This window comes from Fusarium sambucinum, chromosome IV (genome assembly GCF_050947815.1).
Source record: "Fusarium sambucinum isolate potato_lamoka chromosome IV, whole genome shotgun sequence".
NCBI classification, from domain to species: Eukaryota; Fungi; Ascomycota; class Sordariomycetes; order Hypocreales; family Nectriaceae; genus Fusarium; species Fusarium sambucinum.
In genome coordinates, this window is record NC_139291.1 from 6,959,683 (window position 1) to 6,980,382 (window position 20,700).

The 20,700-nt window shown below is 48.6% G+C and overlaps 6 protein-coding genes across 6 annotated transcripts; 1 reads left to right on the top strand and 5 right to left on the bottom strand.

Moving 5' to 3' along the window:
• Positions 1-1,481: 1,481 nt before the first annotated feature.
• Positions 1,482-2,727, bottom strand: FSST1_002263 (uncharacterized protein; the record flags this gene model as incomplete). The annotated part of the gene is made up of 3 exons (XM_083228234.1): positions 1,482-1,622; positions 1,822-2,362; positions 2,492-2,727. The coding sequence occupies 3 exons, from the start codon at positions 2,725-2,727 to the stop codon at positions 1,482-1,484; spliced, it is 918 nt and encodes a 305-aa protein (XP_083092445.1).
• An 839-nt stretch (positions 2,728-3,566) lies between these two features.
• On the top strand, positions 3,567-5,956 carry FSST1_002264 (uncharacterized protein; the record flags this gene model as incomplete). The annotated part of the gene is made up of 2 exons (XM_083228235.1): positions 3,567-4,109; positions 4,163-5,956. 2 exons carry the CDS (start codon positions 3,567-3,569, stop codon positions 5,954-5,956), a joined length of 2,337 nt encoding a protein of 778 aa, XP_083092446.1.
• Positions 5,957-6,356: 400 nt separating this feature from the next.
• FSST1_002265 (heterokaryon incompatibility protein-domain-containing protein) lies at positions 6,357-8,768 on the bottom strand (the record flags this gene model as incomplete). Its single annotated transcript, XM_083228236.1, has 1 exon — positions 6,357-8,768. One exon carries the CDS (start codon positions 8,766-8,768, stop codon positions 6,357-6,359), a length of 2,412 nt encoding a protein of 803 aa, XP_083092447.1.
• A 2,335-nt stretch (positions 8,769-11,103) lies between these two features.
• FSST1_002266 (uncharacterized protein) lies at positions 11,104-12,887 on the bottom strand (the record flags this gene model as incomplete). Its single annotated transcript, XM_083228237.1, has 3 exons — positions 11,104-11,196; positions 11,252-12,438; positions 12,485-12,887. The coding sequence occupies 3 exons, from the start codon at positions 12,885-12,887 to the stop codon at positions 11,104-11,106; spliced, it is 1,683 nt and encodes a 560-aa protein (XP_083092448.1).
• Positions 12,888-14,422: 1,535 nt separating this feature from the next.
• On the bottom strand, positions 14,423-16,527 carry FSST1_002267 (P-loop containing nucleoside triphosphate hydrolase protein; the record flags this gene model as incomplete). The annotated part of the gene is made up of 2 exons (XM_083228238.1): positions 14,423-16,253; positions 16,322-16,527. 2 exons carry the CDS (start codon positions 16,525-16,527, stop codon positions 14,423-14,425), a joined length of 2,037 nt encoding a protein of 678 aa, XP_083092449.1.
• A 3,214-nt stretch (positions 16,528-19,741) lies between these two features.
• On the bottom strand, positions 19,742-20,455 carry FSST1_002268 (proteasome core particle subunit beta 4; the record flags this gene model as incomplete). Its single annotated transcript, XM_083228240.1, has 3 exons — positions 19,742-19,943; positions 20,029-20,278; positions 20,359-20,455. The coding sequence occupies 3 exons, from the start codon at positions 20,453-20,455 to the stop codon at positions 19,742-19,744; spliced, it is 549 nt and encodes a 182-aa protein (XP_083092450.1).
• Positions 20,456-20,700: the final 245 nt, after the last annotated feature.

Consider the following 20,700-nt stretch of genomic DNA (forward strand, 5'->3'; position numbering starts at 1 on the left):
GGATGAAGCAACGCACTCGGGGGAAATTAGACTTGAGGGGTTCCTTGAGCACGCGCGTGTCACGGAAGACTTGACGAATCGGTGCTAATATGACATTTGAGATTCGATTCAAAGCTTGGCACTGACTGTGCTCTTTTTCTCTGGTCAATTGTTGTTTTTTGTTAACGATAATTGCCCTAATTATTGAGGTCTTGACATGGGGTTTGTCATGCTGTAAAGGAGTAAAGGAGGTAGGTAGACGCTCCTAACCACTGGCCTCAACAGCTGTCAATCTTACAGAAGTCGATAGTAGAGTTTTCGGATTGTATCACCTGTAGACTTTCAAGTTATTGATCAGCATCGATGCTTCTTTGGTGGGTTAGAAAGATCGTCAAGAAAAATACCCGACAATCTAACTCATGTAACGTCAAACCTGTTGAAATGTTTAAACATGCCAGACTGCCTACTACGTAGCAAGAGCCTCTCTTTCTCTGTCTCTCCTTTCCTGCTTGCATGTCACTGGGACCAGGACTGGAATTGCATCCAACTAATCATGGTCCAATTTCCAAGACAACCCAGGTCTTAAGAGAAAATATGCCAAAAATAACACACAGACCGATAAGCCTAGGCCATGACACCCATGTTATGGGTACCGTACAAAAGTGCTGCCCTGGTCTGTGACGACCTGAGCGCCCTGCGACAGCGGGTCACTACTTAATGCTTGTCCTCTTTCGTTTAAAGGTCTTTGTCGTCTGTATATCTGGAGCACTACAGAAACTTCGGTCTACGGTTCGGCGGGTCCTGGTGCTTATTATCTCGTATATACGGATGCAAACTGTCCTCAGCTACCGCTGCTATTCAAACACTTGACAAACTATTGTTTCTTAGCCGGTTTGCTATAAATTCACCCATGTTTTGCGCGGTTGAACGGGTGAGCGGGTGCGCTCGGAATGGGGTCTGGGCAGATACAGCTGACGACCATGCGCTCCCACATACCGTTTCATGGTTTGTAGGGTATCATAAGAGTCTGGATAGGAACGTGGTTGCTCATGCTCTTAGATTTTGTGTCGTCAAGAAACTCTACAAATATGGGTTTTTTGTCAGATGGCGTCTGGGACAACGGTCAACCCTTACTCACTGTGCCTACCCTACAACTCTTATATACATAACAGTCGATAGAGGTTTGTTTCAATGTCGGCCGTGCAAGAGAATAGAACATGGACATATCTAAGACGGACAGATATGACGAGTGAAAGAGTGTACACATCTTGAGCGTCCGATATTGCTCCTAAGTATTAGGGTACAGACATAAACAACCTAAGAAGTCCGGTCTAAGTGGCATAAACTGGCCGACTAATTTCGTCCCTTATGCTCTTTGTAGACGACCTTTTCTGACTCCGACTCCATGAGGCTTGCACACCCGATATCGCAACAGAGAGTACCTATCCATAATCATTCATGTGTGTTAAAATGCCCAAAATGACCCATCCAGTATATCTCATCTATTCCTCAACTCCAAATGGGAACCCGTTAGGATTAGGCATCTCGTGGAAGCTTCGAACTGTGATGCCTTGGTCCCGCTTCCATTGGTAGAACTGAGGTGGCTCGACAAGAACATACACTTCTTTCAATGCACGGTGTCTCTGAGCAATACGTCCCACTAGGTTGTGAAAAAAGGTTTCATTGAACCCAATGTCATAAGCTTGCATCCAGATAGAAGTAAAGGCAAGACGTTCTAGACACCTATATCTTTTCCTCAATGTGTTGGCGATAATGGCCGTCACTATGTTCTATTGAATGAAGAGTTAGTAAGCTGGGCCACGCATATGTAAGGAGACATACCGGGTCGGCATTGTTTGAATTCATATTGTATTCCCTGGTCTCATGAAGAATGAGAGTCTTGAGAGCTGGAAAGTCATTGCTGATGTTGCGTAGCGACGGCATCCCATAATTTTCTTCGTCGAGAAAGGATGGATATTGATAGACCGGAACACTAATTTGATTGTAGTAAAGGTGTATCCGAAGCCTCTCTAGTTTTTTGGACTTGAACACACTGCTGGAAACATGTGTATCCAGGGATCTCAATTCATGCGAGCACTTCAGAATGAATGACTTTGCGACCTTGAATCCCGCCCGAATGGTCAAATGTTGGAGTTTAAAGCCTGGTGTTTCTTGCAGGAGGTCTAGAATCATGGCCTCCTGCTGCGCTGAAAGCATCAAAATGTTGAGATGCAACGACTCGAGGGAGGTCATGGCCTGCAACGTCTGCATGATCGCTCGTGGTATCAAAACATGGTACTGAGGATAAACAGGATGTTTCAGCATATCCCATTGATCGATGTGATAACAAGGCCGCACCATGTTCTTGACAATGGTCGCCTTCCTGTGCTCCAAATTAGTATATATTCCTTAGCATAAGAGACGAAAGTTGTAGGTTAGTTTATGCTTCTTAGTCCAGATCTCTTAGGCCTTTTATTTTTGTAGCGTAAAGATAATCGAGAAAATCACTTACTTGACGAGTGCAAGAGTTGCATGACCTTCCGATTCGGGGTCAAATGTCTTCAGATGGCGCAGAAGCTCACGCTCACCACCGTGGATCGAGATACAGGACCATAGCAAGCGATACAGATTTGATCGAAGTGGACGGCATGTGGATGAGAGGTTTCTGATGTCCTTGTGATTGAGGAAGGATGCGATTTGCTGCACAGTTTCTGTAGGAATGTTTTCAAGCGCCGCAGCTGTAGCCATCTTTGCTCGGGACGCCTGTTGTGTGAGATAAGAAAGTACCTGTTTGTGCTCGAGAGGAAGACTGCCTGTTAACTGTGATTCACTCCATGGCCGGCTATGATTCACTGGCAGGCCGGTGGTACTGACGGACCTCACATAGGTAGTGTTCCTTTGACATTTATTAAATTGTTTGTGCCTATGATTTGGAAATCCATATATGTATATATGTATGTGCCTCTCGTCTTCTTAGGTAGGTACCTAGCCAGTCTTCTCCCATCCCTCTGTTACTAGGACCTGTTTTGCAACTCTTATGTATATATCCAAGTACGGCATGAGTTACTGCTTGATGTTTTTACATGATCTAATTATAGTTCTTCATGCCTTTAATGATTTTCCTAGCTTAACTCGTTTATCAGTCAAAAGTCATCGTGTTCTTTATACGCGTATAGACCTCGATTAGAAAGTTGGGACATCATATGTAGTCAAAAGTTGGCAGTATTTATTCGGAATAGTGCACACCATATTACGCGTTTCAGATCCTCACTAATAAAGCGTTTTTGTTTCTACCCAGTAAAAACAGGTACAAATTGATCTAATTTGGCAATTTTTTTGTTCAACATCAACCAAACAAGGCACAGCCTCTTCAGGGACCAAGAATTACCCCACGTTTTGTTTTATCACTATCACTACTACTAATCGTTAACCTGCATCTCGTCACCCCATTCAACGCCAACTTAGCATTTGGTGGGTTTTCACGGTTTTCAACGTTTAATACTGACTTTTCACCTTAAGTCATACGGTTAAGCTCAAAGAAGCAACCTTATTCTCACACAATAAAGTCTTCGAGTATATCAACCATCATGGATCCCTCCTCGTCACCCCCACCGGCATACTCAGAAATGCCTCCAGTACCACCAAGAAAGCCAGTCAACTCTTCTGTTCCAGCTACATACCAATCACCACCTTCATTACCATCTTCTTCAGGGCCATATATGTCATTATCATCCTCAACCTCAGCTCCAGGGCAGTGGCTCGGGCCAGATCCACGATCTTCATCTACTCAGTCTCTGTTACCAGACACCTCTCTAGACAACCTGTCCACGCCTCATGGAGATTTTCTAGGGCGTCGAAAACTGCTCATCATTTATATTCATGGATTCCTGGGCAATGACCAATCATTTCGATCGTTTCCTGCTCATGTTCATGCCTTACTCGCCAACCTCCTCGCAGACTCTCATGCCATCCATTCAAAGATATACCCACGCTACAAGACTTATCGCTCTGTAGACGTTGCTCGTGATAACTTTAGCGAATGGCTTCGCCCTCACGAATCGCCCACTACAGATGTCATCCTCGTCGGTCACTCTATGGGTGGTATCCTGGCTGCTGATGTTGTTCTCATGGTATGGATATCGTTCACTTGCTCTGCACACAAACACTGCTAACTGAACCACAGCCCAACCCAGATCCACAAGGCACTTATCCCTTGAAGCACCGAATCATCGGCCATGTATCTCTGGATTGCCCATTCATTGGCCTTCATCCAGGCATCGTTGTATCTGGCATATCCAGTTTATTCAAACCAGCACCTACACCACCTCCAGATGATGATCAAGGGACTGCAGTTCCTGGTAGCCCTGAGACTTCAAGTCTAGCAGACCCCAGTGTCTCTTCGTTATATCTCACAAACTCTGAGAGCTCTGGTCTAGGATCGTCGACCAGTATTCCTTCAGTGGCATCCTCTTCCCGGCCTCCACGCGATCAACTTCAGAACCAGCCCTTCTTCAACCAGCCTTTCTTCAATGATTCAGGCCTGCAAGAACGACCCTTTGTCCAAAGGATGTTCCATTTTGCCAACAAGTATCGTAACGAGAATCTGATACAAGCTGCTGCTAGACATATCTTCTCATACCTCGAGTTTGGTAGTTGTCTAGCCGATCCGGCAGGACTCGAGGCACGATATAAGAATATTCGTGCCCTTGAGGATGTTGACGAGTTCCAGTCAGGGGACATAAAACCAGGATCGTCTCAGCGCATCGCGAGGGTGCGCTTCGTTAACTACTACACTCTATGTACCGGCCGCCCAAAACCACCCAAAGATACTCCTAAGGTGGGGAGCCCTCGATCAGAGAATCCAACTTCTCCAGAGGCAGGTCTCAATTTATCGCAAAGTTCAGCGTCTTCCTCGTCTGTCGAACTAGACTTTTCGCCAAACAGAGTGAACGCAGAGGACACAAACCACCTGTACGCGCGCCAAGAGAGTCCTATACCGAGTATCACTTTGGAACACCGCGATACAATGGGCAACTCCAAAAATCACCAAACGCTACTAGATGCAGAGACCAAAACTTTGAACGCCCGCGCATCAAACACCACGATCAAAGGCAGCTCATCTCATGAAGATGAGTCAGTTACTTCTGGCATGAACCGACTTTCCATGCACAGCATAGACCCCACGCCCATCGACGAGGACATCGCTTCCCCACCACCTCAAGATACTGTTTCCCCTACTCCACAGGACCAAGATCCTATCGCTTCTGTCGAGTCGAATGATGCAGAGCCACAGAAAGTAGATGCTGACCTACCTCCCCTCCCGGACCCCCCTACAGTCCCTGAGTTTCCCGATCCAAGTCTATATACCGAGAAAGACGAGCGCAAGCAAGTGGAACGCGAGGTTAAACGTCTACGCCGTGCTTACGATAACGCCGTAAAAGACCATGCCAAAGCCATACGAGAACGCGAGAAACTCGTTGAGAAACGCCAAAAGCGTGCGCAAAAGGAGTCAGAGAAGGCGCTCAAGGAAGCAGCTCGTCGAGAAAAAGATGCTTTAAAGGAGTCTCAGAAGAAAGAGAAGGACGTCGAGAAGGAGCAACAACGTCAAGCTTCTGAGCGAGAAAAGCAAGCTCAAAACGAACTTGATGGGGATCAAGATTACCAGCAGTTTAAAGCAGAAGAAGAGGAAAGCCAACGGGAAGCAGAAGCTGAAGCAGTGGCGGAGGCCCGTAGTCTCAAGTCAGGAAAACCAAAAAAGCTGCGCAAGTTCTGCAACTTGCCCACAAAAGGCGGTAGAGTTGAAGATCCAACGTGGGTCGACATCTACATGGCAGACGTGGACGAGGTTGGCGCACACTGTGGTCTATTCTTCTCAGGGCCGCATTATGAGAAGTTGGTTGGGGATGTCGGTAATCGGATCGTAGGTTGGGTTCAAGATGACTTGACCAAAAGGACAATTCAGGATATGGGCATGTGAGCATCCAATATACGGCAAACACGTACAGGAGAAGGAAATTCCAAGTAACACAGAGTTGAGTCTCTATGATCGTTAACACATACCTTCGGATCAATTAAATAGCAACAAGTTGGTCCAAATTAGAATTAATCATAAATTATTCCGATATACTTCACCTCCCTATTGCATATGACATGGTATCTTGATAAACAGACATCCGACAAACACCCCGTACCGACCGTGCAAACATTGATGCACATGTTCGTCTTTGTTTTTGCCTTTCTGACATCTTACGAGACATTATTATTTATGTATTGGTATCGTATGTCCTCCCTATGCCTTTGTATGTGACCCAGAATGCTATGCTAAAATGAAGTGTCCTAGAATGGACATGTATTTGCAACACCGTGCATAGATAGTGTTAGTATATATCAAGCTCTTTTAGCTGTACATCTAACCGCCTGTCATTGTTCATCGCTCCCTTGACGACGGCTGTGTCCTCGTCAACGCCTAGCAAGCCACCGGCGCCGAGTTCAAGTGTGCCCAGACGGACCAGTACATCATCAGCGTCCCAATTTCGTCGACCACATATGAGAACGTTGGCAGACTGGTAAGACTCATCAATCTTCCAGTCACGACCAGAAATGAAGCAACCAATGAGCTCATGCTCACCAGGCGGAGGTTCCGAAGCTGCTTCGGGAGAATCTGGAGAAGACTGCACGGCACGGAGGAGAAGTGCAGCAATAGGAGAGTGGAGGGCGTCGAGGAGGTCGGGCGACGCAAGTGTGAATTGGGGGTTATCGGAAGATTTTGAGGTTGAGGTGTCGGGAGGAGGCGGAGGCACAGTAAGGCGAATTTCGAAGCAGTATGTCGTGAGACGTAGGAAGGAGATGGGTGTTGAGCGAGCGGTAATCTCTTCGCCCTGTGTCTCCCAGTCGAGAATCTTATCATCCTTGAAACCGAGGGAAATAGTCATGTTTGGGACAGCCGAGACATTGTCAATGAGAGGTGTATCGTCGCCAACTTGGTAGAAGTTCATATTAGGTCCGTGGCCAGTATAATCAGGTCGAATCTTCCAACCGAGCCAGGTCCATGAGGGGAATGGGCCTTGGCGCTGCATAGGATGCGTCGATAAATCAGCATCTCCTGGAGGATCGTAGAACCAGCCGAGGCCGACGGCAAGACGGTCTGTCCGGTTAGGATTTGGCAGGTTCTTGAAGTCCTTGGTATGATAGAGTGGAAGGCCAAGAAGACTGTCCAGAGGATCATTTAAGTGAGCATAGTGGTCCGTAATACCCCTGAAAGCGTCTAAACGGTCTTCTGGGATGGTGAATTCCCGGCTGAAATAGCCACTGGCAATGCTCTTGTAGGTGCTCGCACGGTTGCTAATAGCATTGTCTGGAAAGACTCGGCCAAGGTTGAGGGTGGGTTGTGTTCGTAGAGGGAAAGATATGGATTCGTGACAATGCAATGTTTGACACTGGAAGTAGACTTGTGACGGGGTGAAGACCAAACGACGGCGCGCCATGAGGCCCTCTTGATATGTCCAACCACGGGATGCCCATTTTGAGTTGGCGACTTCGACGTCGGGCCTTGTAAGTGACGTTGTGAAACAGCCAGCTTCCGTCTGCAGCGATAGTTGCTCCTCGCGTGGTACACTAATGCCAGGGATGCCGTCTTGTACACCTTGGCCAGCCGCAACAATGATGGTCAGTGCAGATCGCGCATATATCTCTCCCATCTTGTCTAATTGCCGCCGTCTTTCGATTGCGCTGAACTGAGGGAAACAGAACCGGTCGATCCAGAGGTAACGGAATCCAAGAGACTTGGTCACGGATATGGCGTCAGTGAGTAATGGAGGTAGCTCGTCGGGCAGTCCCTTGTGGTCCCATTCATCATCTGTCGGAGTCCCTCGTACATAACTTAGCGTTACATACTCGATAGTCTCGGCATTGAGATCATCGACAAACACCACTTGATTATTCCGACAGTCCACAAGCTTAAGGCCCCGCATCGGTACTCCTTTCGAGGTGCATGATGAGTCTTTGTGATTTGACATGCAATAGTCGATCCAGATCCGGGGTAACGCAACGTCAAGCTTGGGAGGTATCACACGGCCTCGAATCACCGGCGTAGCTTCTTTGTATCCAGCCATATCATCCTCTCCCTCGATAAGTCGTACAATATAGCCCCATGGTAGCACCTTGCTCTTGGTGCTAACCTCGAACAACACAGCACCTCCAAGTTCGTGTTTCTCCCTGACTCCGAGGCGCTCAAAAGCCTGGCGAATTCGTAGATAAGGCGTGAACTTGCGCGTGGTATCCGGCTCGCCGCCCACGAGAGCCTGAAAAAAGATGCAGTATGGACAGGCAGATAACTCTGCGAGAGTGTGAGCTAGCGGGATCCAGGGTCGCGGTTGACCCGGTCGCCAATTGAGCAGAGCGGGAAAATCGATTGTTGCGCAAATAGCGCAGGCCTGATTTTCTTCGTCGGCGACAAGGCGACTAAGACCGTTTCTCGCAGGTCTTCTTGGTTCTGGTCCTGCGCCGCGGCGCCTTCGGGAAGTAAGTTGGTGGACGTCGGGGGAGCTTTCTCTCGTAGACGCAGAGTCTTCGGTTTGGATATGCGCATGGGGACTTTCCGGGCGGCCGCGGCCAAGTCGTGTAAAGGCAAAGAGTCTAGATATCTTCTTTATTCCTGCACGTGCGGTTGCATTTTGACCCGCGGTGGGTTTGGCTGCCGCCGTGCTGCCATTCTGGCTCATTGGGCTATTCGAGCGTATGCGAGATTCCTTTGCCTCAGGTGACGCGACAGTAACGGCGGTTTGCGACATACGAGGTCGCTCGTGCTAACGGACAATGAATAGGAGAGCGAATGGCTGGTGGTGTTTAGCGGTTTAGTTGACTGGCGCTTTAGTACACACACGCGGGGCTGCTGGGATCCAGATGAGTAACGGCGTCACCGAAAGGGGCCGGTCGGTCGAGTAGCGGGGAGGCAGGATGGGGGAGAGAACGCCCGCTATATATGATGGTGGCTCTCGTTCTTCCCCTTTATCCTGGTCCCATTGTACTGAAACTGATTGTTGAGTCGGAAGATGTAGATGAATTGACCAAGTGTAGTATGAAGTAAGAAATGGATGGAGAATTAAGGGAAGGGGTACACCTTTAGTGGTGTGGTTTTTCTTGGCATAAACCCAACCACAGCCGAATACCCCGAGGTTACTACCTACAAATCTGCCGGTGTGTACCGTATTCTCGTCTGTGTATTGGAGATTTGACTGTTGGGGCATAGATAGGCGATTCGTTCACTGTATTGCGGATAGATCTGAGACTAGTTCGACCTTGTTGTCATGCTAAAGGGGTCCCAAGTTGAGACGTTGAGTGTTCCAATGCAGCACGAGTATAGCCTATAACTTGCTGTCGGAGTTGCTAGTCTAAATTGTTGAAGACATACACTGGAGGCGAATCTGCATATCAAGTTTGGTATAACAATGAGACGATCCCCTATATCAGACTCTAGATATTGCCTTCCTTGTTGATACTGGTCAAGTTGCACTAGTTAGGTTGTCATATCAGTGCCAATTCTGCCAGAAACGCCAGCTGGGCATCATTTCAGCCAAAGCCAAGTCAGCCAGTATATTGGCTAATAACAAGAAGCGCAGCAGCCAAAAAAAAAAGCTTGGATGTTACCAAAAGACCCCTAAGATTAGATGCCCCAAAGCTAGACAAGTCTGGACTCTGGATGGAGATGTCATCTCCATTGTGTTAGTAATGTGGATATCTCTTTCTTTTTAGTTTAGGTACTTCTGGTAGATGCTATCTATCTAGTGTATGGCAATTGTTGAGTGATTCCCACCCATGAGGTTTTGTGGTAGTAATAATTGTCTCTCATACAAAGGATCTTCATAATGAATTGAATTTCTTTGTTTGGTTGCATTGGCGCATTTATCCGGCTCTTTCAGTTCAGACCCTTAAACGGAATGAAACTAACCAAGGCCGGGAATAACCAATGGAGCGTCCCCATCTCACATCTCGCTTCCGAATTTGGGACGAAGGATGCAGGGGCCAGGGGTGTAAAAGACGGGGCATTTTACAACCCATAAAAACATTGCTTTTTTGCTTTCTTTTTGGGCACTGAAACATGCCATTCTTTTGCTTGGCGAGGAAAGCTTGGTTACATTCAATTCAAATAGTCAGTCCAACTTGAGAAACAGTTGCTGTGTTTAATGTTTCCGCAAAAAGTCTACTAACTAGGATTGAAGCTATTCCATCCTGTCATCCTATGTTTAACGCTAAAATTGTGTTCGGTGCAACCATCTCGTCCGATTCCACGTGGAACTTTATGCATCCGAGACCTCCTCCACTCTGCTAATCTACGGTTTCTGTTGCCAACAAAAACTAAAAAAGACCCCATTGCCACGAGGTCATGAATGATGATGATCCAAGGAGCATGAACTCATCTACGGACAATTAAACCAGACTAGACCACGGATCCCTCAGTTCCGTGTATACTTCTTGACATCATGAATGAGTAGATCGCGTGCGATCAGCGGAAATATTATGATCTACTCTTTCTACTGCGGTCCAGCTACCGGTGCAGCTGTTATTTCAGCCCGAGTCCGTGCTACTCGACGTCATTGTTGAAGATGGTAGGGAGGACCCTTCATTCGCAAACCAAGATCTTCACTAGAAAATCTACTAGTGGTACAGGGTAGCATCTGCCAAGTTTCTACGACTGGTCGTGTGACCTCGTTTCATTTCTACTATGAAGCTGTATTTTAATTATGAGGCACTAATAATGAGTTGGGAAACTGTGTCAATGTTCAGTTACATACGGATATAACCTAAATGTAATTCTGACTTGTTGAGAATCCAAGAACGATCCCAATATCACAAAATCGATGACTTCGTCTACATGTGCGTGACGAGTCATTTCACACAGCCATCTGCTAATGTTAGTGTCAAGGTAGAGTAAAAAAACTCCAGTGTTTGTAACGTTTAAACCAAAAATACCAAGAAATTCTTATTGCATTCTTAAATCAGTTCCTGTATCTACTAGCCTATGAAACTGGGCCAAAGGATATGGGGTCCTGACCCCTGATTCCTTGGGGCTTGACATCGATGTGTCTATCGACCCCAGCCCAATGCATGTTTTTTCAAAACCCTTGCTTACGCATAAGCAACAGTGTTATCATGTCGAATCTTTCCGGGGACGCCAACGTTGACCTCTCCTCCCACAACGCTCGGTCCTCGTACCACAATCTAGGTAATGTTAGTGCACCATCCACATGCACAAGGCTCTCAACAAAATACGTACCTGTCCCTCAATCTTGTCATCAGTGGTCTTATGAACATCAGTGTCCTTCAGATACACCTCGACGCTGGTCAGAGGAGGTCCAAAGTGCGTCTTGGCGTCGGTAGGGAGTCTGTAGTCGTAGAAAGCAGTCTGGCTGATAGCACCAGCAACCTTGGCCGCGGTAAGAGCATACACAACTCTTGCACCCGTGAAGATGCGCAGATCAGACAAAGCATTTGCAGACAGGAGAGGAGTGTCAGAACCAGCACGCTCAGCCACCAATACCAGGCGGAGTTTGCCAGGAGTTGTGCCGAGTGATGGGGATGCGCTGGAGAAGCCGGAGAAGAGGTTGGATGTGGAGTGGACACCCTCCAAGGCCAGAGATCGAGTAGACATAACATGAGAGACGTTGGCCAAAGCGGAGCCAAGTCTGGATGTGGACTCTTCGTGAGTCTTGAGAAGTGTCTCGGGACTAGCCACCAGAACTGTGGGAGCAACACCTTGAGTTGCGAGAACCAAGTCTGGCGACTTGCCGGCGACGGAGTTCAGAGCGATAGAAGCGTTGGAGTAGAGAGCGCCCAATGTGACCACAAGGGTGTAAACGTTGGTAAGAGAATCCGCTGGTAGAAACAAATCGGACGGGTTAATACGCTCCTTGGTTGGGATAGCTGTGAGCTGAGCTGAAATGGCTGAGACGAGGTTGGCTTGGCTGAAGCGCACCATCTCTTCAGCCTCACCGGGCTTGCTCTGCCAGAAAGTAACGAGGTCGGAGGGAATCTTCTCGGGATCAACGGCTGGGAGCTCGCTGCCGGCATGCGCGGGGGAGTCCCGGAGGATGTCCTGCCAGGTAGAGACATTGATATTACCACCGGTGCCTTCAGGAACCTCGTTCCAGTCCATGTGGTTGCTTCCTTCGTCCGTGACCCAGATGAGCTGCCGAAGAGACGGGTAGGCGTTGACGACGGCATCAAAAGGGAATGCGCCAGGAGCAGTAATCATTGTATCGGCGGCGGAGCGGCGAAGCATAGACACGAGTTCTTCGTTGGAAACATTGAAAGGGATCAGGACCGTTGTCAGGTTTGGATAGAAGCTGCAGGCGAAAAGCGCTACCAGGAGTTCGATTGAGTTTGGCAGGTAGATGGCGACTCTGATGCCTCCAGCCTCAGCGATGTGCTGTCCGATAAGGTTGATCTGGCGGGTGATATCGTCTGAAGCACATTAGCAACGTCGTGCTGCTAAAAAGATACAACATACCGAGCTTGTGGTCCACAACGTTCTGTGAACCTAAAACAGTCAAGATTCGTCCCTTGGCACCATTCTCACCACCCTCGGCGGCCTTTCTCCAGACATCCCTCAAGTCGCCGTTACGACCACGGGACCACTTGGAAGCTCCGGCATCCTTCACGTTGAGACCAGTGTTGAGCGGCATGCCGTGAGGAGAAGCCTGGGATCGGTAGATGGGACTTTCTCCTTCATTTCGGACCGACGACGGGACAGCTTGGCGAGCCAGGAGCATTGGGTGCACATCGGGTTCGCGGTTTGAGATGATGCGATATGAGAAAACAACTAGCAGCAGCGTCACCAAGCCGGTCGAGTAGACGTTCCACTGACCAAGCATATTGGTGATGGCCGCATCGAGGCTATCGAAGACGCCCATTGTCGGTTATACGTAGCCTTTATTGGCTGTCACTTATTCAAGTGTTGTGTGGTTCGGCGGATGGTTCGGGCTCCTGATAGATTGAGGTCTATGCAACGAGAGCCATGTAGATGCAAGTTCTGCGCCGGGCAGAGGTGAAACTTGTTTTGGAGATTACGCAAAATCTCTAGTACGAGGTGGGGGAGGGAATGAGGCGAGAAGCTCAAGCGAAGCGTGAGGTGGAATAGAAGGATGGAGGAGGTGGGGAAAGCTCAGCATCCGTTGATGGCTTGGCTGCTTCACATCACAGTACAGTTGGTTGCCTCTCCGTCCGCTCTTGGTATGATAGAAAAATGGACTGCCTGACAGCGCATAGTTTATTAATAGTTTAACATATCGAACATTCTGTTACCTCTGCATCTTGCACTCGATTTCATAGGTACTTTTTGCTACTCTTTCTTGGCCCAAGGTTATGAAAGCCAAGCTATGACACAGCTGCATCTACCTCTCACTGGACCCTAGATTGGACGGGTCGACCCGACACGCTATCTTTCCATGTTGTCAGTCTTCCCTATGCAACTCGGGCATTGTAGTCGACAAGTATGCCTTTAGTTCCATAACATGCAACATTTACTAATATCACATACCAAAATGAGTTGTCATCACTGAGAGGAATATCAATATAAATCAAGGCGTTTTTTTATTTAGGACTCCTCAGTCCAGTCCAGTCTGGTTATCTGTTCTACTACGGGAAGCATCATGGCCCCGTCATGAGAAGCCTCGTGACCCATTCATTATTCCTTGAGTCAAAGCCTTCGTCGTGTCCATGTTCCTCCTAACTTGCAAAGAGCAAGAGCTTTTGTGATCCTTTCCATGCCGTGCCGCCCAAACCAAATGCCATAACCTATGGGCGTCGCGCGGCAACGCTCGTGCTCTCCGCTCTGCTAATAAACAGACGTAACCGTCCTGTTGACCATTATCCTTTGTTCCCTTCAAGTGCGCTCATCGCTCTCCCTCTGATCCCCATTCCCAATAGGGACCAGCGAGCGATTCGTCACTAGAGAACCGAGAAATCCACTTTTGTCTATGTGAACGGCGATAACATGACCCTCTATCGTGAATGCGTGAAAAATGCCTTGGGATGATAAAAACCCCAGGTAGACGGCGGAAACATAAACTTCGTAATGCTGTGTGAGATCTGTTGACTCATGTCCGAATCTAGATCCATCGCATCACAGCGTGCTGCCAACGTCTCCCAGCTCCCCACGTCTCGGTCTAAGGGTATCAAACGAGGAGTATGCCGAAATCAAAGAAACGAAATCTATCAGATGCATCGTTAAAGCCCTGGGACCGAACACTGCCTGTTGCTGTTGGCAAAGAGGCATTCGTCTGTCTTCGCAGGTCATGGTGCCGCCGTGTCGTTCAAATGCAAGCAACCAGATAACAAGTAAGGAAAAAAACAAAACAAAAATAGCAAACGTGAAGATGCTGCGAAGCCAAGCGGTCGCTAACATCGTGTCGCACCCGAGTGATGCGAATATCTCGGTGTGATGTGTTTACCACCAAGACGACTGAGCGCCAGGGCCGCTGGGGTTACCGTAACCACCACCGCCGTAGCCAGCTCCACCACCGTAGCCAGCGCCGCCACCATAACCGCCGCCGCCACCACCACCAGCGCTGAAGCCAGCACCCTGAGATCCAGCGTTGAAGCCGCCGCCGCCGCCACTGTTGTTACCACCAAAGCCGCCGCCGCCTCCGCCGCCGAACTTTCGGAAATCACGAGTGGCACCGCCGCCGCGGCCACCACCACCACGGGAACGACCACCGCGGCCTCCTCCTCCAAAGGAGGACTCACGAGCAATTGTCTCGAGGAAAGCAGGAACCTCTTGGTTGGCCTCCTTGAGCAAGTCCATAAGCTCGCGAACAATTCCACGGTTACCACGGTTGAAGAATGCAGTGGCAATACCAGTGTTTCCGGCACGACCAGTACGACCAATACGATGGACATAATCGTCAACATCGGTAGGGAGATCGTAGTTGATAACATGAGTGACGTGAGGGATATCCAAACCTCGAGCGGCAACAGCGGTAGCAACCAGGATGGGGCATCGACCGTTGCGGAAGAACTCGAGGGCACGCTCACGCTCGCGCTGGGTACGGTCACCATGAATGGAAGTAGCAGGGAAGTTCTGGTTGATGAGGAAGTCGGAGAGCGAATCAGCCATGCGCTTGGTCTCAACGAAGATCAGAGTGAGACCGTTGGCGTGAGAGTGGAGAATGTCCAGGAGGACGGATCGCTTGTCAACATCCTCAACATACTCAACCTTCTGAGTAATGTTCTCAGAGGTGGAACCGACACGACCGACGGAAAGGAAGATGTAGTCCTTGAGGAAATCGCGGGCAAGCATCTGAATGTCGCGCGGGAAGGTGGCTGAAAACATGAGGGTCTGGCGGTCCTGAACCTGGGGCATATCCTCGCCTTCGACAATGCGGCGAATTTGGGGCTCGAAACCCATGTCCAGCATGCGATCGGCCTCATCGAGCACGAGGTACTTGATGTTCTGGAGAGAGATGCGACCTCGCTCTATGAGGTCCACCAATCGACCGGGAGTAGCAACAAGCAAGTCACAGCCACGCTCAATCTGTCGGAGCTGGGAGCCGATGTCGGCACCACCGTAAACGACACAAGGTCGAACCCAAGAACGGTAAGCGAACTTGCGGGACTCTTCGAAGATCTGAGACACAAGCTCACGGGTAGGGGCAAGAATCAAAGAGGTGGGGTAAGCCTTGCGCTGGCGACCAAACTGACCGGCGGCATTAGCGGGCACGGGAGAAGGGCCGTTGAGGAAAGCCTGAGAGAGGATAGGGAACAAGAAACCGCCAGTCTTTCCAGAACCAGTCTGGGCACAAGCCATCAGATCACGACCGTTGCTAACGATAGGGATCGAGTACTTCTGGACAGGTGTAGGGACCTTGTAGTGGGCGAGCTCAATGTTGCGGCACAAATGCTCATCCAAAGGAGGGGTAGTGAACTGGTGAACGGGCTCAGGAACGTCGGTGCCGGAAGCCTCGACGGGGATGTCGTCGTACTTCTCGAAGTTGATACCGGTGTGCTGCTTGGAAGGGTCCTCGGCAGTAACACCGAAAAGCTCGCGCTCGATACGGGGGTTAGCCGGGCCGGGGACGTGCTTTCCGTCGCGCCATTGTCCATCACCAGATCCACGGGCAGTGGGACCGCCACCGCCGCCGCCGCCAGAGTGACCGTCGAAGTTGCCGCCACCGCTGTAGCCACCACCTCGACCGCCCCAGCCGCCTCGGCGGTTGTTGTTGCCCTGGAAGGCAGGAGCATCGTTGCTCCAGTTGGTTTGGCGAGCACCGTAGTTCTGGCTGTGAAGAGGTTAGTAAATGCCTGATGACACAAACCTGACTGAGATGCAGGTAGATGGATGACTTACTTAGCCCAGGCACTGTTGTTGATGCCGTTGGCGGCAGCAGGAGGAGGGCCACCGTTCATAGCGGGAGGGCCAGCTTGGGGACCAGAGGGAGGAGGACCGCCACGGCCACGCATGTGAGGAGGGATGTAGGATCGACCACCCTGGGGAGGGCCTTGGTGACCGCCATCGTTGAGGGAGAGGCCACCCATGTTGATCTGATCAGCCATGTTTACGTTCGGTTTTCGGGTCGAGAAATTTGTAGAGATAGTCGGGTCGTAAAGACGCGTGAAATCCGAAATACGCAGATAAACTCTCTAAAATTATCAAAGAGAGTAGTCGTGTTTGGTGAAATTCCCGTCGAAAGTAAAGACAGGAAAAACGAGAGAAAGAAACGGAAGACCAACGCTTCCAATAATTTTCCCAAATGATAACTTTTAGGCACAAGCAAATGTCAGTGCTGTGCAAATATCCCTCGAAGAACACGCAGAATCTTCAAAGGAAAGACGAAAGAAAGACAGAGTGTTGAGAAAATAACACGGATGAGGGGGGAGGATGAAGGGAAGTTTGTGAGATAAGGGTTTTGTTGTGGGAAGAAGAGGGAAGAAAAGGGACAGAGTTAAGAGGCGAAGGAAGAGTGGGAGAAAAAAAATTGGTTGGAGTTGCACCCAATCAGGGTTAGCGCGGGCCTGTACTTCGGGGCAAGGTTTTGGAGGGGGTTGCCTCTGCGGTGAGGGCGAGTGGGAGGACTTTAGAGTAAGAGTGGGCCAGGAAAGCCCGTGAGTGGGTGATATAAGCTTTGAAGTACTTGACAAGTATTTTCTGGCCACCGCTCACCTCAGATGCAGCCAGTGAGATTGAAGGAAAAGACAAGAATGCCTGTCAAAGAGATGCTGTGGCTGGGCAGAAAAGTTGAAAAAAGAACTGACCTGGTACTTATGACGATGAAGACGCTAGATAAATCTGATATCTTCTGACTGGATGAGATTATCGTCCTGAATCGTTGTTGCTGAGAAATACGTCAGAACCAGATTTTGCTTTGGGCTGCCTAGGATATGCTTCTAGGATTCTCGCAAAAAAATTAGTCTCTAAGGCGAGCGCTAGTTGATTGTAAGAGATTCCTTGCAAGCTTGTGAAAGTTGAAGTCTGACCCTGAACCTTGAGGGTTTGGAGAGAAGAGAAAAGGCAAACTTTGGGCACACAGATTACCAATATATCAACATTCACAATCTTAATATTCTAAGACAACGAAAGATACAGCTCTTATCTCGTAGGTATGTCAGTTGCCTGTTTAAGAGTATAAAATTTATCACATCTCACACAAATTTTAATGACACTTTTGGACAGGACAAACTGGCAACTATCTCACTGTGGGGGTTCAGAGAAGGGCGGAGAATCCTGGTGGAAGACCGTGTTTGAGCAAGGACGCCAGCCAAGTCCCCGGTCGGCAAGGGGCGATTTTAAACAGTGGTAAAGCTGAGGTACTTGTGTGGTACCTCGACTTCAAACCAGCCCAGATTCCGGGGCGGCTGATGGAGCTGGGGTGGCTACTTGGGTGGGTTCTGTAGGACTCCTAGCAACCATTCACCTCCTATGACGATATGTTGTTTGATAATGTGTTGATATTGTACGGTGAGTTATTCAGACGCGGCGATTGAAGACGTTATCGAGTAAAGACGATAGATAGTACCAAACTCCAAGAAGAGTGAGAACTTGAATAGGTAATCAAAGATAAAAATTGACTACCTCCAATAAACTTCAACGTCATTGACTTCTCGCATGGGCTGGCAACTGGCAGCATAACATAACAAGAAAACTTTTGACTCTTTGGGAATGTCTTACCGGGCCAGATGTAAAACTGACCCGGACGGAAGACGGAATAATAGATAGGTATATCAAACAAAAAAGCTTGCGACTCGGCAAACCTCAACAAGCCTACAAGCGTATCAAACGGAATGATTCAAAACAATTGCAGACACAGCAAATGCGTCAGTTTGCTCTCGAGCCTCGGGGGGCCTGGAACGGCTGCAAGCATCACCTACAGGGATATGAGGACCCTGAGCTTGTCCAGCCAAATTTGGACGCACTGTTACAGCTAACAACAACCTAATGGATCCGTATCGCGGGAAATCTCCGATAAGCGGGATATGGACGATCTGGAGTAGAGATAAAATTAACGATGCGCTCAACAATGAAGCCTATTTCTCACATCAAGTCCATAAATCGATGCCCAGTGGATTTCATATCAAAATGCTTTCTCATGTAGTATATACCTCGGAAATTTTGCGTGCCGAGATCTTCAAGTACCGTGTTTGTATCTCGAGTGAGTATCTGGGTAATATTAATATGGGAAATCACATTTCAGATTCCAGGTAGGCCACCTTGGACTGACCTCATGCTTTACCTCATGGCATACAACTATGACCCATATGCTTTTGGATTCTAGAATTTGCAACGATTTTGGTGAATTATGGTGTCCCCAAATTACTTGAATCATCTAGAATCGAAGCGTGACGGATCCTTAGATACGTACCGTGCTATACACCTCGTAATGACTCGGGATGCCACTCTCTATGTACTACCTATATCCGTATCCCTGTTGATTGAGCTCGTGTGTCACAGTCTCACAGACATAATAACTGAGAATACGGGAATATTTCTCCAACAACACTTGTCCCTCGGCATTCCTCACACCTAGACTGTTGTTTGCAGGCCAACTTTGATGTTGATATGGTAGGCAAGTGTGTGTATCGGATCGAGCTAGACTTATCATGCGGCTGCTTGGCTGTAAGATTGTGACCCAAGATCGAGATGTCAGCACCAAGCCATGTCGATACCACTCAGTTCATTTGAAATGTCATCAATGATTGGTTGATATGATGAAGACGCATCTATGGGGTGTTCGGAGAAAATACAAATTACCATGAATGCTGTGTAGGCACTCCTATGTCTTGGATCACTATCCAATGTTTTCTTTCTGTTTTATGTGTGTCAAATATGCATTGCTACTTGAAAGGCGTATATGCATTCATGGTAACTTAGCGTTTGACAACTGATGTTGAATGTATTCGAAAGCTTTATTAGAGTCGCATAAGAAATCCAAAAGGATTTATTTTAGAGCAATGGTGAAGCTGTAGTATTCATCGAAGAAACAGTTATGATTTTTGTGAGATTTTCAAGGTAACTGGGGAAAAAAAGCTAAACATGTTCTCATTTAGAAGCTATCTTGCTATACAACCGCTGTAACCTGCACGTGGGGCCAGTTGTGAAAGACGGCTGTAACTTGGATTTTTATTTAATATGCCGTCGGGGGACTTGACATTACGTAGACTGTAAAGATGTCATGGGCAACCAGTTGGAGGAAACTATCTTGATGTAAGCATCAACCTCCAAGCCCCATCTAGTAATACAAATTCATGTTTCCTTTCTATTTGCGGACGGCTTTTAGGCACACTTGACAACCTTGTCGTCGTCGAACTCAATATCGACAATCCCATCTGCCTTGACCGCCTTGACCACCATGCCCTTGAAATCAATCGGTAAGCGCCGCTTTAGTTCGTCGGTACACATCGTCAGGATCTTGATGCCCTGGTGGAGAGTGATATCGGGGTGGTGATGCTTGTCGAGGATGGAGAGGCAGTAGTACCTATAGAAGCATAGATTAGCATTGGTCCAGACCCGCTGGTTCATATTAAATGTCTCCCTGGAATACAGGTTTCGGGGCAACATACTGGGCGTAGCCATGTGCAGCATAAGGAACCTCGGCCAGCGACGCTAGGTAGTCGAGCCAGTAGAGGGCTGGCTTGCCAGTAATGGGGTCAACACCACCCATAAGCAGGTTAACATTGTAGGGCTTTCGAGATCGCAAGCTGGTAGCGAGCTCTCCACGGACGAAGTGGGCAAGAGCGGAGGGTGACAGGTCGGACTCGTTCCGCATCGAGTAGAGCTGGGCATTTCGTTGGATGTATTCGGCGAATTGCACTGAGGAGCTATGGTTAGCTGTCGTCATCGCGGGGGCAGTCGACTGGCGGTTGCCGTCACTGGCAATCTGGTTTAAGTACCTGTGTCACCGGCTTCTCCAGAGAATGCCAAGAGGGTGTGTTTGTTGAGAGCCCGGGTCTTATCATCAGATGTCTTGAGGATAGTGGCACCTCGCATCGCAGCCTTGGATCCTGCGATGATGGTGAAGTCCTTTCCAGTAATTCCGATGAGTATCTCCCTGTTGTAGAATATTAGTACCTTTTAAGTAGTAGTTGCAGCTTGGATATAGCCTACATGTTGGCGATAGTGTGGTGTGTAGTGGGGGAAGTAGATGTGGTGTTGTGGAGGAGTTGGTCAAGGTAGTTGTTCAGCCTTCTTCAACGAAGGTGGAAGGTACAGTGAATCAAGCTCTCCCGTTAGGC